The 18,570-nt window shown below is 35.7% G+C and overlaps 1 protein-coding gene across 1 annotated transcript in view; it reads left to right on the top strand.

The window, feature by feature from the left end:
- Nucleotides 1-5,556: 5,556 nt before the first annotated feature.
- LOC130707156 (peroxisomal multifunctional enzyme type 2-like) overlaps nucleotides 5,557-18,570 on the top strand; it is a 57,172-nt gene continuing 44,158 nt past the window's right edge. Inside the window, exons 1-6 of the mRNA XM_057540379.1 lie at nucleotides 5,557-5,691; nucleotides 7,968-8,027; nucleotides 9,306-9,327; nucleotides 9,428-9,474; nucleotides 10,990-11,074; nucleotides 12,159-12,346. Of these exons, the coding sequence (XP_057396362.1) occupies nucleotides 5,607-5,691; nucleotides 7,968-8,027; nucleotides 9,306-9,327; nucleotides 9,428-9,474; nucleotides 10,990-11,074; nucleotides 12,159-12,346 (487 nt within the window). The 5' untranslated portion in view covers nucleotides 5,557-5,606. The remainder of the gene's footprint in view (nucleotides 5,692-7,967; nucleotides 8,028-9,305; nucleotides 9,328-9,427; nucleotides 9,475-10,989; nucleotides 11,075-12,158; nucleotides 12,347-18,570) is intronic.

Below are 18,570 nucleotides of genomic sequence, written 5' to 3'. Positions count from 1 at the left end.
TTTTAATAGCCCTTGCACATTTAAGCCACCTTAAATACTTTTTGGTAGCAGTCAGGACATGAACAGAATACAGGAAGAAATCCCCATTGGGCCCACAGCTCTAAAATCAGTGAAATGATTCTTAATGCTATTGTTTGCTATCGGAAACTTTATCAAAATAGGAGGAAAGGCATCAAGCATAGAAAACAGAAATGTCTGGAAGAACATCCAAGAGATGGTTAATAGCAGTTACCTCTGGGGTAAGACACGGATTAAAACGACTTTTTGAATCTGCAGGGTTTGAATTTCTTGAAAGCATTAAAAAAAAAAAAAAGTAAATAACCTCTCCAAAAAATAAGTACACTTGTAGTATAATATTGCCCGTGTCATCTTTTTATATGCTTCTCAGATTACTCATTGTAAAGGATGTCACTCACAGAATCAATACATATGCAAGTTATTTTGATTTTGTAAATTTGGAAGCACCATTTTACTTTGGAAATAAAAGTCGTATATAGATATGTCATTGGTAGTGGATATGACTCAGCTGGTGTCAAACCCTTGGATTGAATAAATATATGAACACGAATATGTGTAAGCACAGTGATAAAGCACTCTTCAAATACAAAGCATTATAACATTATTACTCTTGATAATTAAGTGGCAAGTTAGAAACTGCTATATAAGCAATTTCCCGCACTGAGCTACAGCAAAAAGGACGAACTACTTATAGTAAAGTGAAACAGTAAAGTGAGGGCAGACTTTAAGGGATCTTGAAAGTTAGGCAGTGAATAATTAGGGTTCCACTGCAGATTTTGAGCAAGGGGATGACGTAGTATAAAGGCTGCCTTTGGGCCATTACCCAGCAACAGTCTGCTGATTGCCTGGAAAGATTAAGATTGGAGGCAGAAGACCACCGGGAAGGCAACTGTAGTAATCTGGGCATGAAATTATAGAATAGGAAAGAAATGGCAGTAAACGATTCCTCGAAAGAACTGGAAACTCCTCAGTGCACAAACTGTCTACCTTGCGAGCTTAAAGCACCTAGCACAGTGCTGGATACAGAGTGGGAACAGAGTGAACATTTGAAGAATCATAATGAAATTGATGTCAAGCCTTGATGGCTCAGTGACATGTGCTGTTCAGAAATGGGAGAAAGGAAAGAGTACCTGGGAAATAACTCACCCAGCAAACTGATGTTGAGAAGATGGGACAGTTTGAGGAAGATGATAATCAATTTGCTTTTCTTTTTTTTTTTTTTTTCCTATCAAACTATAAGTGACGTATATTCCCTCAGCTGGTTTAGCAGCCCTGATATCAGGAGACCCAAAGCATGTTTCTTGCTCTAGTCTTTGGAGCCAATAGTCAGGGCTGAAGGATAGCAAGAAAGAACAAGAAAACCAACTTCTGAGAGCAAAGTCCTGTACACAAATAGGATTGCTAAAGACAAATCCAGATTTCTCAATCTGGTTTATGTAACAAAACACTGGAAAACAATGTATGTAATGCTCATCAAATAATATTAATGCTCCAATGTTACCTCTGTTTCTCTTTCAACATTTCAATAAAGGAACTTATGATCTGCAACACATATAAAGAATTAAAATCTTTTATAAGTAAGGGACACGTACACATCTGTAAGAAAGAAAAACACCCCAAATGAAACGTGATTTAAGCAGGCAAAACAATAAGAAGTATAAATGACCAATAAGCCCATGAAAATAATGTTACCTTACTAGTGCTCAAAGAAATGTAAATTAAATAATGAGCTACAACTTGTAATCATTTAATTGTTATACTGAAAAGAATGATGATGTCCAGTGTTGGGAGGATATGGGGAAACAGGCATTGTCAAAAACATGGTTCTGTTTTCAGGCTTGGATAGCTGATAACTTGATACTTTGTATTTGGGTATCCATTTACCTATTAATAGAGTACTTTTACAGGCTCCAAGTGTGTTTTAGAATTCTCTGGATTCTTATATCCCTGCTCTAGTGGTTAGCATATTGCAGGTATTTAGTAAAATCTTGGGGTGGATTTTTGGTAAAAAACCTTATGTAGTCTTTAGTAGACTATCCAAGTCATTGATTTATTTAAAATGACAGAAATAGGAAAAAGATTTTACATCTTAAAAAAAAAAAACAAAACTCTTCAGAGCTATAAACTGGATTTTATATGGAGGATTTACAAATATATCACTTTGGGGGATATTTTGATGGTTTTAGCTGAAAAGACTCTGTCCTTAACTATCATAATCTTAACCATTTTTACTCCCTAATTTAAAGCTATTTGTTTGACTGGGGTGGCTGATTTACTGTTCCTTCTATATTCTCCCCAAGCACATGTGATTTTTTTTTTTTTTTAGTGGAAATAATTAGGATAAAAGAAACTTGTTTACAGCATTAGAGGAGCAGAGTGGTATTGTGGTAGGTCCAGGTTCTAGTCTGAATTTTGCCATTTCATACAGCCTTGGAGCCTGGACAAGCTTTGGAGCCTGGAACAAGTTACATAACCTTTCCTAAACTTTGCTCTTCTGCGAAAATAGGAACAACTGTTCCGGCCAAACTCCTAAAAAGCTGTATGGAGATCAAATGCAGCAATGTACATAGATGGGTCTTTGAAAATGTAAAGTATATACATACCAGTATAAGGCGGTAATGGTATTTTAAAATATTATTGTGATTAGAATTTTAGTCATATATTTAAGCTGAACAGTGTCACATAGTGTGGATGCATTTCTCTTTGTATACAATCTGTGAACATTGTTGCTATCCAAGCCCTTCAGCGTGTAACCAGTGCTTTTCTAGTTAAGCCTGAAATCCCTGTGATTTAGCTCTGGTGATAGTGGGATAACTGAGTGGGGTCAGTGTTAAGTTTGTACTCTCTAAGGTGGAAACTTGTCTTGAATAAATCTATTCTGAAACTGTTTCACTGCACATCATTGATCTCAATAATTATTTATACAGTCTTCAGTTCTTACCTTTGCTTGCACTTGGTTGCACTTTGAACAGTTTCCACTTGGGGGTAGTGTTTCATTTCACAATTGAACAATTCTTTCTTTACTTTAGTATGGCCTTTGCCAGTTTGCTCTTGAACTTTCCCTTGCTTAGTTAAAAAGGGTCTTAATAGACTGTTAGCCGCATGTTTTAAAATCTTGATTTTTAAAAACTGTTTCCTGTCATTTGAGTAATTGTACAGAAATGAGTAATTAATAGGAATTTAGTCTTGAGAATCTTAACACTTTTTTTTTTAAATCTCTGAGGGATAATGTAAGCCTTTTCCCCATTATTTTGTGTCTTTGCGGCATTTTTTATTTGCAGTAAGGCTGTTAAGACTATATTGTTAGAAAAAATATATCCCAGTCCACATTTTGAAAAACTCATTTCCTTTAAGAGTAAAAGCACATTAGGCTAGCTTTGCTCGGTATCATCCCTGTATCTCCCTTTACCACCCAACCCCACTTGCAGCCCTCACTCCAGCCCCCACCAAAAGAGACCCATTCTTGAAAAGAAAAAAAGATCTTGTGGGTTTTTCTTTTTTCCCCAGGTATGGTAATTATCAATTTGGTAATATTAAGAGACTTTAAATTTTAGTATATACCTCTATGCCATTTATTAATTAGTAATTTTTAAATTGTTATATTCTGCACAGTGTGCAATAACCCTATAAAAATGATCACTTTGCAATGCAAATTAATTCTTTGTCCCAGGTATTTGTTTTAAATTCTGTTTTTTCCAAGTTATTTGGCATTGATCTATATATCTTTTCATTTGTTTTTGCATGTTATTTTGTAAATAATTAAATTATTGTATAAATTACCTTCGTTATCATATTATTTAGTTATGTTGGCTTTTATAAACTTTATGATGCAATTAGTGCATTAGTGTAGTTACCACATACTTAACTTTCAGTAGATTATAAACTCTGAGGATAGGCACCATTCTTATACATCTGTAGATTTCTGTAGATTTCCTTGCAAATAGTAAATGTGCAATTAATGTTTGTATCTATATAATTGGATATAGGGAGATGTTATGTGGTAAGTGTGGTCAGTTGTTAAACATATAAATTACATATATGCTATAATTAGTGACTGAACACATATTAGTTGTGTATGTAATTTTTGACCTCTTTCAATAGTTTTTATTTCTTTTTTTGGTAGACCATGACACACTATGTTTTATAAAAATTCACGTGTGCTTCTCCAAGAGTTTAATATTGTGCTTGTTCTTTTTTTTTTTTTTTTTTAATAAATTTATTTATTTATTTATTTTTGGCTGTGTTGGGTCTTCGTTTCTGTGCGAGGGCTTTCTCCAGTTGCGGCGAGCGGGGGCCACTCTTCATCGTGGTGCGCGGGCCTGTCACTGTCACGGCCTCTCGTTGCGGAGCACAGGCTCCAGATGCGCAGGCTCAGTAGCTGTGGCTCACGGGCCCAGTTGCTCCATGGCATGTGGGATCTTCCCGGACCAGGGTTCGAACCCGTGTCCCCTGCATTGGCAGGCAGGTTCTCAACCACTGTGCCACCAGGGAAGCCCCGTGCTTGTTCTTTATCACCATTCCTGTAAACAAAGACCTTCTTGACGTGGAGAAGATATTTCACATTGTGTATTTAACCGTTCTTTCTTTCTTTCTTTCTTTTTAATTATGGTAAGAACATTTAATATGAACATTTAACAAATTTTTAAGTGTACAATACAGTATTATGCACTGCAGGCACTATGTTGTATGGCAGATAAGATCTATAGAACTTATTCATCTTGCATTATTGAAACTTTATGCCCACCGATTAGCAACTCCCCATTTTCTCCTCCCCCTAATCTTTGCAACCACCATTCTACTCTCTGATTCTATGAGTTTGACTATTTTAGGTACTTTGATGTAAGTGGAATCATGCAGCATTTGGCCTTCTGTGACTGGGTTACCATATTATCTTCAAAGCTCATCCATGTCATTACATATTGCAAAATTTCCTTCTTTTTTTAAAGGCTGAATAAATACATTGTATTTATGTACCACATTTTCTTTATCCATTTTTATCTGTCAGTTGATATTTAGATTATTTCTACATCTTGGCTATTGTGAATAGTGCTGCATTGAACATTTGGAGTGCTGTTGTCTCTTTGGTTCCTGATTTCAATTCTTTTGAATAAATACCTGGAAGTGGGATTGCTGGATCGTGTGGCACTTCTAGTTGTAATTTTTTGAAGAATGTCCATACTGTTTTCCTGTGTATTTAATCTTAAAAGTGATCTTTAGGTTTTTTTCTTTTCTTTCTTTTTGCTAAAAGTGGTTTGAATCATGGTCTTTTTCTTTCTAAAAAAGGAGAAGCATTGCACAGTTAAAAATTTCATGACATGAACCTGTGTTTAAATATTTTTCTGCTTCATATCTATATATATATATATATATATTCATATCTATATTTAAAAACAAAGAGGCATGTTTTGAAAGTACGTATCTCATGGTGTGTTCAGTAAGATGGGAATATAGTAGTAGGGAATTAGGAAGTTGACTGAAGAAATACACTAATAATATAATTTCATTTCCAACTCATATTTTTAAGGTCTAGAACTGAATTCTTATTTGTTTATTTTTGCATTGCAGTGAATGATCTAGGAGGGGACTTCATGGGAGTTGGTAAAGGCTCCTTAGCTGCTGATAAGGTTGTTGAAGAAATAAGAAGGAAAGGCGGAAGAGCAGTGGCCAACTATGGTACAATATTTGAGAGAACTATACTGCTTGTTTTATATTTCCTCCACTGATGCTGTTTCTCATGTTAATAAGTATTGAGCAAATATCTTGGCATTCCAGTATAATTATGAAATTAGATTTTACCTAAGTCTGCCAAAGATGTTTAGTGACGTATTTTTTAAACTTTTGATGTAGATTATTTCATGAGTCTAACTTTTATTCAGTTGTCTATTTAATATTTTTAATAATGAGCGCATGATATAATCAGTACATTACTGTAGATGTGAATATGAATATGGTCTTTTCTTAAAAGACCTGCCTTAGCTAAAAGGTCTTATGTATTTCTACAGAGTAACATTAAATTCTTCGTTTTAAAATTGCTTTTAAAAAACATTTCTTAAAGTAATATAGTGTAAGAAGTGAAGTGCCCCCTTTCTGCACCCAGCCTTCATATTACATTCTGCACAGGTGATCATTGCTGTATGTAACTTTCTTATCTTTATGAAAATGTAAGAGTCAAAGTTAGGCATTAAAAATAAAGACAGCGGGCTTCCCTGTTGGCGCAGTGGTTGAGAATCTGCCTGCCAATGCAGAGAACGCGGGTTCGAGCCCTGGTCTGGGAGGATCCCACATGCCGCGGAGCAACTCGGCCTGTGAGCCACAATTACTGAGCCTGCGCGTCTGGAGCCTGTGCGCGGCAACGAGAGGCCGCGATAGTGAGAGGCCCGCGCACCGCGATGAAGAGTGGCCCCCGCTTGCCACAACTAGAGAAAGCCCTCGCACAGAAACGAAGACCCAACACAGCCATACATACATACATACATACATACATACATACATAAAAAGAATGTAAGCAGACAAGAATATCATTAAAAAAAAAAAATACAGCAAATACAACCTTTATGTTTGATGTATTGATTCTAATACTATTTGTAAGGAATCCTCTTGAGTAGATTTACTTTAAAAAGCTAGTGCTTACTGACTTTTCTGCAAATTAGATTGTTTTTATGGACCAGGGAGAAAATTAGATTGCCAGTGACTTTATTCTGAAATTTTAGAGGAAAGGAAATAGGATATGATTTGTTTTGAGAGTTCAAGGGAATAATGAGACAGACATTTTAGTATCTTATTTCCACATTGAGAGTCTAGAAAAATGTTTTCAACTTAAAAAAATTTCTGGGGTTTTAAAACCTATTTTGTAAAGATAAAGATTTCAGACTCTCTTCCCTGCCCCTCAGTTTTGATATTCAACCTGTATCAATCAGGATTCAGTCAAGAAAACAGAAGCCCCTCTCGGTTTTCCAAGTGTGAAGGGTTTTATACAAAGAATTAGAGACTTACCATTGGAAGGTCTGGGCAGGTGCATGTCAGGGAAACTGTCGATGACCATCGCAGCCTGTGGCAGGTGGTTTTCAAGAGCTCACCTGGATGTGCTGTCAGTCTCACATCTGCAGCCTGCTCACAAGATTGCCTGCGTTTACAGTCTCTTCCTACTTTTCCTCCCTTTAAGCGAGTATTTCTTTTTGGCAGATCTAACTCAGGAGCTTATGGGTCCCAGGGAAGGGACCTGGCTCCCGCTGTGATTGCAGAGGAAGTAGAAAGAGGCAATGGTGATGTTGAGTTGACAGCTGACCATTTGACACACAGCTCTGGGGATATGAGCCCTTCTCCTGGGCTGATTAGCAGAAAATAACAAATCCGTAATATTTCATTGAGCTTTTCTTTTTGTAGTTAGTATTACAAAAACAGTAGGTTTGTTTTCCAAATGTAGTGATACAGAATTGAACATGCTTTTTCAAATTAAACACGCTTCTCCTTCCCTCCCTCTGAAAGTCTCATTTGCATCCTTAAGGGGAAGTGCTTATGTGGCTATTTAAAATTCAACAGAAATGAAATAAAATAGATTATTCCATTTGTCGTACTAGCCACACTTCAGGAGCCACATGTGGTTTGTGGTTACCATGTTAGTGCAGAAATAGAGCATTTCCATCCTCACAGAAAGTTCTGTTGGACCATGGTGTCTTGGATATTATTTGTCAAATACTTCTCATTTACCCCCTCTCTCTCTTTTTTTTTTTTTTTTGGTAGGTTAAAGGAGTGCCTTAGGGACTAAATTTCTTTTGTAATATGTATCATTTATATTTTAGTTTGTTACGTGCCTGCAATATAAATGTATTTTCCTTGGAAATGAGTTCTGTTGAATGAATAGTATCTGTCATGTGCTCTGAGCCACAGAATTTAGAAGTCGTTTGTAAGGGATATTACTGAAGTTTTGTCCTAATTTCCCTTTCCCTCAGATTCAGTGGAAGCAGGAGAGAAGGTTGTGAAGACAGCACTGGATGCTTTTGGAAGAATAGGTAATGTTTCTTTGCATTTATGGTACTAACAGAGCAGCTTCTACCTTTCTAATGAAATATTTTTTATTTCACTTTTGTTTATTAAAAACTCTTTTTTGGTAATCAAATTTTTAGATTTGTTTTAAATTTTAATTTTTTTACATACCCTAATCTTATTCCACAAAGGGCTTGAGGTGACAGTTTTTATGCATGTATGTGTTGAGTTTGTTTTATATTTTTTTGTACTTTAAGAGCCTTTAAAAAAACTTGTAAGTATTCTCTAAGTTTCCTTTTTATAATAATTTAATCATACCCCAAATATATTTAGAAAATAAAAAATAAATCAGTATTTTGGCAATAGAGGACCCAGTGGAATATTTTAGATAATTATAATGATTCAGATGAAAATGATTCAGTATCTTGCAAATTAATTAAGATGAATTATATAAAATAAAAATCTTCATTTTTAAGAAGCATTTCAAGCATTTCAAATATATTGTTTAATTTTCCTGACTTAGTCCCATACATTGTTAGTAAAAGGTTATTGAATTACTAGAGGGAAACTACTGCAGATAAGCCCAACATGTTTATAATCTGAAAAATGTTAATTTTTGTAGTTTGAATATGTTCCCCCCCCCCTTTTTTTGGTCTAGCATATATATTTTTCTAGCTATATTTGGTTGAGCTTGTGAGAGACATGTTCACATAGTGTCTGACACAGGGATAGAGACCACAAAGTTCTGAAGTCATAAGGTGAAAATAGCCACAAGATGGTGGTTGAACCTTAAGAAACAATCCCTTCTATTTTATAGTGAGAATGCAATTATGTATGAAGACAGGCCATCAGTTTCTGACTCTAATGGTTTCCTTTCTGGGCTTTTGACTTTTGAGTGGCAAGGAAAAATCTTTTAAACTTTTAACTTTCCCAGTGAATTTTGAAGTTAATTGAGGGATGGTTTACGATTACCACTGAATTCTAAGAACCTAAGAGTTGTGTGACTGCTAATTCTGTAAATAAGCTCACAGAATTTTGGCAGGAGGTAGAGGTGGAAACATTTAGGTATGTAGACTTGAGACGAAAGCACTGATATAATGGGGTACTTATTGTGCTTTTGTGAATCCGATTTTTTTTTACTATAGGTATAAAATTGTGTTCTGCTAGCACTTGTTACCTATTATATCTACTTTTCCATGGGCAGGGGGGAGGCAGGGAACGCTTTTGAAAGAAATGTGTTGTAAGCAAAGGCAAATTAATATGCTTGCTTTTATATTTGTGACTTGAATATTTTTATATTGTAGATGTTGTGATCAACAATGCTGGGTGAGTATTTCTTTTTAAATTTCCAATAAAGTGATGTACATGCAAACTTTTTTTAAGTGTTGACTTTCTCTTCTCAACATATATAATATCAGTTTTTTAGAATTTTGAGGGACCGTTCCTTTGGTAGAATAAGTGATGAAGACTGGGGTAAGTTATTTTAAATATACGTTCTCTGGAACATACTTATCCATTTAGCCTTCTGATATTTGATACATTTCCACACTTAAGGAAAAACTTGCTTCTACCTATTTTTGCTTCTGCTAATATAACTGATGATGAGTAAGCTTTACAACTGAAAATGAACAGTTGGAAGAAAAGGGTTTTGTGACTTCGTTCGTTTCCCTTTTTCTCTTTGAGAGATTGTCAGCGTTTTCTTGCAGTATTAGTTGTTTCTAACAGCCTTTTGCATGCTTGTCTGGCTGTGTGATTCTTATTTCAAGAGCAAGAGTAGGCTATGACTACTGTAAGCAGACAGAAGGAAATGCTAAAAAAATCAAAAGGAAATGCTAAAAAACAAAAACTAAAAACGATGGAGATCTGAGAACTGGGTGGGAAAAACCTAGATATAATTTTGAAACTTCTAATAAGTAGGAAAAATTTCCATTAGGAATGTCATGTTGGAAAGATTGAGTTTAGATGATGAACAGTCACAGTTATAAAATTTTTTTATCCTGTTTGCTCTTTTTTGCCCTTACTTTCATTGGCTATCAGAACTAAAACAAGCATTGGTGGCTGAGACGGTGGCAGGCATGGTAACTGAGATGAATTACATGATTGTTTATAGAGTGTATTTCTGGGAAATATTGCCAGAAGTTCTTTTGGAAGAAGCAAGATATCTTTCTGACTTAGAATTAAGCAAAGACGGCTTTTAGCTTCCAATTCCCTTGTAATAACTGGAGAAAAAAAGGAGCTGAGAAAGATAGAATTTGTTGGCAGAGGGGACTTAAGTCGGTGCTTTGCTTTGAGCTCTGATGGGGCTGGAGTGTGTCCTCTTCTGGTTTCATCAGAGTAAGATTAAATCTGGAATTGTTTGTTTATCTGCATCATCCTCCAAGTTGTCTGTTCATTAGATTGACATTTCAGAAAGCAGGCTTCTCTGTCTCTCTTTTTCCCTCTTTCCCTCCCCCTCTTTCCTACACCTCCACGCCCCGACCCCCAGCTCTCTCTAACTCATTTGCAAATCCTGTTAAAAATAGGGATTTAGGGATATACTGAACATTTTATAAACATTTCTTGATGAAGAACTGAGTGGTTTTTGATTATGCTTTAAGTAACGTTTGTGTTGAGTCCCAATTACGTATGTAAAATTCTTGGTTATTTGTATTATGAATTTTTATATAAAATAGGCAAAAATTAAAGATGGCATTGCACTTAGATATGCATAGGCATCGTATTTAGGTGGCATTATATTTGTGATAAAGTTAGATATATTAGATAATAATCTAATCATAAATTATAGGCAAAATAGGTATGAATTATTGATTGGTTATGTAACTGGAACTAAAGCAAAAATGATTACTCGGAGTGCAATGTGACAATAGCTGATTTTGAATGCTAGGTATAAAATGAACATCTTTGTATAAGTAAGTCTTTGCTTATGTTGATTCTGAGATAGGTCTGTCTAAATTTGACAATATTCATGATAAAAATGTCTTGTTTTAGATATCATCCAGAGAGTTGATTTGCGGGGCTCATTCCTGGTGACCCGGGCAGCGTGGGATCACATGAAGAAACAGAAATTTGGAAGGTAGAGTTGTATGTGGCTGTCAAGGGGGTTTGGAGATGCCGTGTGTGGGTTCTTATGTCCAGAGGAAAAGAATTGCTTTGACGTTGAAAAATACACCTTCAGATATGCACAGGCTTTTTAAACGTAGTTTTGGAAGATGCCTCCCCGTTACATTGGTGTCAGTCATAGATTAGCGAGGTGGACAACTTAGTATTTCTTTTCACCTCCTACTTTTCATTATTAATGATTCTCCTGCTATTCTCTGATATTTTAGCAGTACAAACATTGAGGATTCAGCAGTACTTTATTCTCTAACCAAAATATCATTTTTTGTGCCCAGTGACCAACTGGGGAGAGATGAGTGGCTGTTTTCTACTGGCTGACACTGGTCAGACATGAGTTAGTCTTTGTAAACTAGGAACGGTAAGACTCTTATAGTTGCGTCTGTGTGACTCAGACGTGGCAGACCTAGTAAGTGGCCCCATGCTCTCTAACATAAAAGTTATTCCTGTTAACTCAGGGTTCACACACATCTACTAGAAGTAAATTGCGTGTGATATCTGTTCTTATTGGAGAGTTCTAGTATATCTTGATACTAGCAGTTTCTGAAAGTCAATGATAGGATTTACTTGTTCTACTAAGTAGAGTAAGTGAGATTAGGTCAGATTATGAGATGGTATTATTTAATATGAGGCATTTAATATTATCCAGAAAGGGAAAGGAGCAAAGTTCTGAGGACTAAAGAATTAGAACTTCATGATCTAATATTTCTTACTAAAATTTTAACTTGTAAATTGGCAGTTTATTTTATGTTTATAAATACTTATTGTTTTCAGTACATAATGAATATACATTCTTACACTTGAATTCATTTGATCCTGACCAGGGATTCTTTCTAAAACAATAAAATCTCACAGTTGAATTTTGAGAGATTACTTTTATTATTTATATTAATTTAGATATATGAATCATGACTTTAAGAACCTAATGGCAGTATACAGAGTTGCTTTTGACAGGTATAATAGTAATGAAAAAAAAATGCTTAGAGTTGCAACATTATCAAAATATAGAAAAGTTGATGTTGAGAGACTGATTTTCCTTTTAGGATCATCATGACTTCATCGGCTTCAGGAATATATGGCAACTTTGGCCAGGCAAATTATTGTGCTGCAAAGCTGGGTCTTCTGGGCCTTTCAAATTGTCTTGCAGTTGAAGGCGAGAAAAGCAACATTCATTGTAACACTATTGCCCCTACTGCTGGATCACGGTTGACCCAGAACATTTTGCCTGATGGTAAGTAGTTTAGTTTTTTTTTAATGCTGTTCCTCACATACCTGTGTGGCGTGAGCTTTGTAAAAGTATTTAATTTTTTGAGTAGCTAAAAAAATTTCCTTACAATTTAAAAAAGCATAATGTGTAGTTTATGTTCATTATAGAAAATTTAGGAAAGCACAAACAAACAAAATATGACCCATAATTCTGCCACACTGAGATAAACTTTCTCTTTGTGTAGGTAGACATACATACATTTTTTATTTACAGAATGAGGTAATAGCATTCTTACTGATTTATAATAATAATTATTTAAAACAATTAATAGATTGTTTTTTAGGGCAGTTTTAGGTTTATAGAAGAATTGAGCAGGTAGTAAAGAGAGTGCCCATATACTCCTCCTCCCACACAGTTTTACATCAGTGTGCTACATTTATTACAGTTGATGAACCAGTATTGATCAATTTTTATTTATTTATTTATTTATTTATTTGGCTGCATCGGGTCGTTGAGGCATGTGGGATCTTTCGTTGTGGTGCGTGGGCTTTTCTCAAGTTGTGGCACGTGGGTGTTCTCTCTCTAGTTGCGGCGCATGGGCTTCAGGGTGCGTGGGCTCTATATTTTGTGGCACGCTGGCTCTCTTGTTGAGGCACGTGAGCTCGGTAGTTGTGGCACCCGGGCTTAGTTGACCCTCGGCATGTGGGATCGTAGTTCCCTGACCAGGGATCGAACCCGCATCCCTGCATTGGAAGGCAGATTCTTTATCACTGGACCACCAGAGAAGTCCCTGATTGATTATCATTAACTATAGTTAATAGTTTACTTTAGGGCTCACTCTTTAGGTTGTATGATTTTATGCGTTTTCACAAATGCATGATGTTACGTACCCACGATTCTAGATCATACAGAATGGTTTCACTCTAAAAATCCCCTGTGTTCCATCTCTTCATCCTCTCCTTTTTTTCCCAAATGTCTGGGAGGATTGAAGCTCATTTCTTTTTATCACTACATAATATTACATGGTATGTAGGTGCCACAATTTGTTTTTTCATTCACCTATCGTGGAACATTTTGATTGTTTCCAGTTTTTGACAGTTGTGAGTGAAGCTGCTATAAACATTCACGTGCAGGTTTTTGTGTGGACGTAAGTTTTCAACTCATTTGGGTAAATATTAAAGAGGTTAATTGCTGGATTGTATGGTAAGACTGTCTTTAGCTTTGTAAAAATTTCCAAACTGTCTTCAAAAATGGCTGTATTGTTTTTCATTCCTACTAGCAGTGAGTGAGAGTTCTTGTTGCTCCACATCTTTGCCAGCATTTATTATTGTTAGTCTTTTGCATTTTAGTTCTTTTAATAGGTGTGTAGGGTATTTCATTGTTTTAATTTGCAGTTCCCTAATGACTTATGATGTTGTGCATTTTTTTCCTGTGCTTATTTGCCATTTATTTGTCTTCCTTGGTGATGTGTCTGTTCTTATTTTTTGCTCATTTTTAAATTGGATTCTTTGTTTTCTTCTTCTTTTTTTTGGGGGGGGGTTCTTTTTTTTCTTGTTGTTGAGTTTTAAGAATTCCATGAGGGCTTCCCTGGTGGCGCAGTGGTTGAGAATCTGCCTGCCAATGCAGGGGACACGGGTTCGAGCCCTGGTCTGGGAGAATCCCACATGCCGCGGAGCGGCTGGGCCCGTGAGCCACAACTGCTGAGCCTGAGCGTCTGGAGCCTCTGCTCCGCAACAAGAGAGGCCGCGATAGTGACAGGCCCGCGCGCCGCGATGAAGAGTGGCCCCCACTCGCCGCAACTGGAGAAAGCCCTCACACAAAAACGAAGACCCAACACAGCCAAAAATAAACATAGTAAATAAATAATAAATAAAAATTAAAAAAAAAAAAAAAAAAGAATTCCATGAATATTTTGGAAACAAGTTCTTTATCAGATATGTGTTTTGCAAATATTTTTTCCCAGTCTTTAGCTTGTTTTTTTGTTCTCTTTAGTCTCTTTCACTTTTGAAGGATAATTTCACCGGGTACAGAATTCTGGGTTGGTAATTTTTTTCTTTCAGCACCTGAAATCTTTCACTCCACTCTTCTTTTGCTTACATGGTTTCTGAAGGAAAGTCTGACATAATTCTTTCCTTGTTTCTTTATGCATAAGGTATTTTTTCCCCTCTGTGTTCCTCCAAGATTTTCTCCTTGTTTTTTCTGCAGTTTGAATATAGTATGCATAATAATAGGTGTAGATTTTTGGCAATATTCTACTTGATGTCTTCTGAGCTTCCTGGATCTGCGGTTGGTATCTGTGATTAACTTTGGAAAATTCTCAGCCATCACTGCTTAAAATATTTCTTCTGTTGTTTTCTTTTTTTCTTCTACTTCTGGTATTCCCATTATGTGCCTGTTCTATCTTTTTATTTTAATTAATTAATCGATTAATTTATTTGGTTGGGCCGGGTCTTAGTTGCAGCAGGTGGGCCCCTTTAGTTGCAGCTCGCAGGCTCCTTAGTTGTGGCTCGCAAGCTCCTTAGTTGCAGCACGTGGGCTCCTTAGTTGTGGCATGCAAACTCTTAGTTGTGGCATGCAAACTCTTAGTTGCGGGATGTAGTTCCCTGGCCAGGGATTGAACCTGGGCCTCCTGCATTGGGAGCGTGGAGTCTTAACCGCTGCGCCACCAGGGAAGTCTCAATATATCTTTTGTAATTATACCACAGTTCTTGGATATTCTATTCCCTTTTATTTTTTTGTCCTTTTTTCTCTTTGCATTTCATTTCAGTTTGGGAAGTTTCTGTTGACATATATTCAAATCAAGCTTACTGATTTTTCATTTCAAAATGTTATATTGTTTTTGTTTTTTAGCATTTCCTTTTGATTTTTTTAGCATTTCCTTCTCTCTGCTTACAGTAGTCATCTGTTCTTGTAAGTTGTCCACTTTTCTCCATTAGAGCCCTTAGCATGTTAATCACAGTTATTTTAAACTCCTAGTTTGAAAATTCCAAAATCTCTGCTATATTTCAAGCTGGTTCTGAGGCTTGCTTTGTCTCCTCAGCCTGTACTTTTCTTGTCTTTTAGCATGCCTTGAAATTTTTGTTGAAAACTGAACATGATGTATTGGGGTAGTAGAAAGTGTGGTATACAGAGCTTTATTGTGAGGTTTCATGTTTATCTGGCTAGGAGTTAGGTTGCGTTCATTGGTTGCTGTAGCTGTTGGTGTCAGAGGCTACATTTTCCTCTTTGTCGTTGTTTTTGTGTCCCCTGTTGTCTTTGGGTTTCCCTAGGTACTCTTTGTGTTTGCAGCTCTCTCAGTTGTAATCCACTGTTGTTATACTGGAGGCCTGTTGAAGTGGCTGTAAATTATGGCGAGGGGAAGTGTTCTATAATCTTATGATTAAATCCGCAAGTTTTTTAGCAGGTCAAAGTCTCTGGACTCTGAGCTTCAGTAGAGTTTTTTAGCCTTTTTTTTTTTTCTCCCCTTATTTGAGACAGGAAGGCTAGAGGGGTTCCACTAGTCTAATTGCTCTTCCCTTAGGTCAAATAAGGCTCTGGTAGCTTCCCTTGAGGATAGGCCTTTGTTAAGGAGAACAGAATGCTCTGGGCATATTTCAAAATGATTTTGTCTTATTGATTTATTTATTTTGTTACCCTCTCCCTTTTTCTCTGTAACATTTCAAAGCAAATCTTAGATGTTGCATTTCACCTAATAAATACTTGGAAATGTGTCTCTAACAGATATGGACATTATAACCACAATACCAATATCACACCAAATAAAATAATTCATTAACATTGTCTAATACCAAATTTATATGAAAACTTCCTCGTTATCTAAAAAATATCGTTTTAGAGTTAGTTTATTCCACAATGATCTAAACAAGGTTCACAGTCGTTTTGTTACTGTATCTCTTAAGTTTTATTTAACATATGATAGTTCATTCTCCTTTTTGAAAAAGTGCCAATTATTTGTTGAAGAAACTGCGAGTTCATTTGTCCTGAAGACTATTCCTCATTCTTGATTTGGATTGCCTTTGCACTTTTGTGGAAAATCAGTTGACCACGTAGGTATGTGTGGGTCTATTTCTGGATTGTCTGTTCTGTTGTATTGATCTGTGGGCCTGTCCTTTTACCAATACCATGATGTTTTGATTACTGTAGTTTTATAGTAAGTCTTGAAATCAGGTAATGTGAGTCTTCCAACTTTGTTCTTTGAAAACATGAAATATAAAGTTTTAAATTTAAAAATTTAAATGTATGATTGAGAGCCAATGCTTATTTATTTAGTTATATAAGAAATAGAATACTTGACTGGTGGAAAACTGTATGGTTTTTGATACTCCTGGTTTTAACATATTTCTAAAAAGAAAATATCTATAATACTTTAAAAGTAGTTTCTGTGAAACAGTACAAAACAATTGATGAGTGAAATTACTTTAGAATTAGCTGCTTCATGGCATACAAATGCTTATTCACAATACCATTTTACTTTCCACGTTTGAGCTAACATTCATTTTAGAACTTGGGATTTGTAATACCAAGTATGTACTTGCTAGCTTTTCCTAAGAGCTGTGCCTAACCAGTTTGCTTTAGTGTAGAACAGCTATTTGTACCTGAGATCTAATTTTTTTTTTCCTTTTCTTTTGTCAACAGGGCCATTTAAAAAAGTCCCTTATTTTAAAAACTCTTTATACTCTCATATCTTATTGAAGGAATTCTTGTTAAAGAACTGGATTATTTAAGTATAATGCTACATATATGCACAACAGTGTAGGTTACTGGCAAGAAGTAAAGCATCAAAATGTAATGCATAGTCATGAACTCACTGCTCAACCCAAGAATTGGAACATTACTTGCATCTAACTTTATACCTTCTATTCTATTCCTCTGCTTCATGCCAAGAGGTAACCACTATTTAGAATTTTATGCGTATCATTTCTGTGCTAGACTCCTACCTTAGTCACTTTTTGCCATTGGCTGTAGACTTTCTTGGGGAAGCAGCAAGTTTCCAAGAAAATATTGAAAACTTTAGCTTTTAAATTTGCTTTCCTTTGGGAATGTAGCTTCCATTAATTTTGACCTCTAGAGATGTTAGGTCACTGTTTAATGTAGTATCTTTTATGCCCACCAAACCCTAGTGAAAGATGTTTGGAGAATAAGATCTACTTTAGGCAAATAATTTAATCTTTCTGGACCTGCTTTCTCTTCTGTAAAGGAAGAGAGTTGTTACAGATCATTTTTAAAAGCCCTTCAGATTCTGAATTCCTGTTATTTTAAATTTTGGTATTTATTACTTTTTTATAGTTTAGAAAAAGCCGAAAATTTATTTTGCCTCAGCGTTTTTCATCTTTTCCTCTGAAATATTAACTTACAGGCTGTCAAAGGAATTATTTGTTAAAGAACCAGGTGTTATGAGTAATGTGGGGAGATATTTGCAATTTCATTTCCCCCTTTGAAATATATTTGAAAAATGGAAAGTCATGTATGTGACTTACATGTTTCTTACATGAAATGAAACATAATCTTAGGATGAATACCCATGAACTAACTTCCCAAGCTGTATTAGTTATTTACTGCTGTGTAATAAATTACTTCAAATTTTGTGGATTAAAACAACAAGTATATATTATCTCACAGTTTCTGGGGTCAGGAATACTGTAAAGTGAAAGGTTCTTAGAGCTGCTCTTTAATTTACAGGAACTGTAAATGTCATCTTTGTCACTTTAAAATATAAAACTGTATTTTGTCCCTTCACAGTTAAAATTTACATTTATTTGATTCTTTAAAGATTATAAGATGTATTTACAAATCGTGTCTCCTTTGAGCCTTGCAACAACTTAGTAGAATAGGCAGGTAACGCATTTTAATTACCATCTTACAGATGCAGACACACGTCCAAGAGAGTTGAGCGCTGTGCTCAATGCCCTAAATTGCCTACATGACAGGGCCAGCAGTAAAATCTAGGTGTTCATGCTCCTTGTGTAGTACCTTTCTGCTCTGTTAAGTTGCTCACAGAAGGTATGCAGCAGGAAAATATTTCTTAACACTTTGTGACTCATCAGTAACGGTTGCAAGGTCCATTTTCCATCATCTTACTGCCATTACAGTTGTCAAGGCTGTTTTGTAGTTTTCTAGCTTCTGGGAGAGCAAAATAGTTTTGGGAATGAATGGTACCTAAGTTCATTATGCTATGTATGCCTTTGCTCACCAGTCTTTGCCAAGGCAGCTTTAACTTGTCTTCTAAACAGTATGTTACCCATCTTGGA

The sequence above is a fragment of the Balaenoptera acutorostrata genome, chromosome 2 (assembly GCF_949987535.1).
Source record: "Balaenoptera acutorostrata chromosome 2, mBalAcu1.1, whole genome shotgun sequence".
Lineage (NCBI taxonomy): Eukaryota > Metazoa > Chordata > Mammalia > Artiodactyla > Balaenopteridae > Balaenoptera > Balaenoptera acutorostrata.
The sequence above is the reverse complement of the archived record's forward strand: the minus strand, read 5'-3'. Positions and strand labels throughout refer to the sequence as shown.